Here is a 1293-nt window from a genome sequence, read left to right on the forward strand (position 1 = left end):
TATACACACCCTAAGCCTAAGGTAATTAATATAATTATACTAATAATACACTCACCACTGATGTATCAGTAAATTCAAATACATATACATCATTACTCCATCTCTGATCACCAAAATAACCACCAAACAATATAGCAGTGGTATTAGTTATTGATGTTAAAGTGAAGCCATTAATAGGAGGTGGTCTGTCTCCAGTGACTGTCGGCGAAGTCCATTCACCTAAAAATAATAAAAATAATATGAACACACACACACACACTGCCCTCAAGTGGTTCCTGGGCTCAAATAGACACCCTCCATTGGCAAAGATATATCTACTGCCCTCCATTAAATGACACATTATGATAAAATGGTGGAACACTACTAGTCACGTACACTATGACTACCTTTGCTCAAGTTAATCAAGTCTACCTTATATTGTATAGACTGTGTGGTAGCTCTTTATGGCAGATACCAGACCCTTGACCTTGGTTTCAGCTGTGGGTCTGCTATCTGCCATAAACAGTCTAAATACATCAATTTAATTACTGTATATAAACTACATTTATAAACCTAATATCATATTATACTGACCAGTTTTTAATCTGTACATATGCACTTCATTGCAACGTTGATAATCACCATCTTTATTGTACTGGGCACCAGGTTGTGGTGGGTTATTATTAGAAGATAATCCAAACCCTCCAATTACTGCAAGATAGTCCTCATCTTTCACTTTTATTGCTATCATGCTGGAGCCCGCAGCCTTCATCATAGGACCATGATGAGATGTAGTAGGAGAGAGTTCCTTCCAATTGAAGGTATCAACATTAAAACTGTATAAAATATTATATAATATTTATCAGTAACTAATATGTCTACCTGTATAAACTATTATGATAACAGGGAAGATGACCACAATCTCCTCCAAAAAAGAATATTTCATTTCTAATGACAGCAACAGCATAGTCCTTAACACCAAGTGGAGGGTCACCAGTGGTAGGCTTTTGTACCCACTCACCAGTTGGTAGGTGACAGACCTCCACTACAGAACACATTGATTTCTTCTTCTCATTACTGTGTACTTCAGGGAGATCAGGCTGGTCCCCACCCCACATGTACAGGTAGTCTCCTACCTGTACTGTAGAGTGCTCCTCCCTCTCCACTGGTTGATAGACTATAGATAACAAGAGGACACAGTAATATAGTGAATAGTTATAATAAGCAGAGGATACAGAGGAGTAAAGTAAGGGAGAGAATAAGAAAGAAAGAAAAGAGAATAAAGTTACTCACCTTCCATCTTCACAACACTAA

At 37.6% G+C, this 1293-nt stretch overlaps 1 protein-coding gene across 1 annotated transcript; it reads right to left on the minus strand.

Moving 5' to 3' along the window:
• Positions 1-27: 27 nt before the first annotated feature.
• On the minus strand, positions 28-1168 carry LOC109593226 (kelch domain-containing protein 4-like). The gene is made up of 3 exons (XM_020008410.1): positions 862-1168; positions 574-815; positions 28-219 (listed from the first exon to the last, which is right to left on the minus strand). Exons 1-3 carry the CDS (start codon positions 1095-1097, stop codon positions 35-37), a joined length of 663 nt encoding a protein of 220 aa, XP_019863969.1. The 5' UTR covers positions 1098-1168; the 3' UTR covers positions 28-34.
• Positions 1169-1293: the final 125 nt, after the last annotated feature.

Source organism: Amphimedon queenslandica, unplaced genomic scaffold, assembly GCF_000090795.2.
Source record: "Amphimedon queenslandica unplaced genomic scaffold, v1.1 AMPQUscaffold_2417_Cont25581, whole genome shotgun sequence".
NCBI classification, from domain to species: domain Eukaryota; kingdom Metazoa; phylum Porifera; class Demospongiae; order Haplosclerida; family Niphatidae; genus Amphimedon; species Amphimedon queenslandica.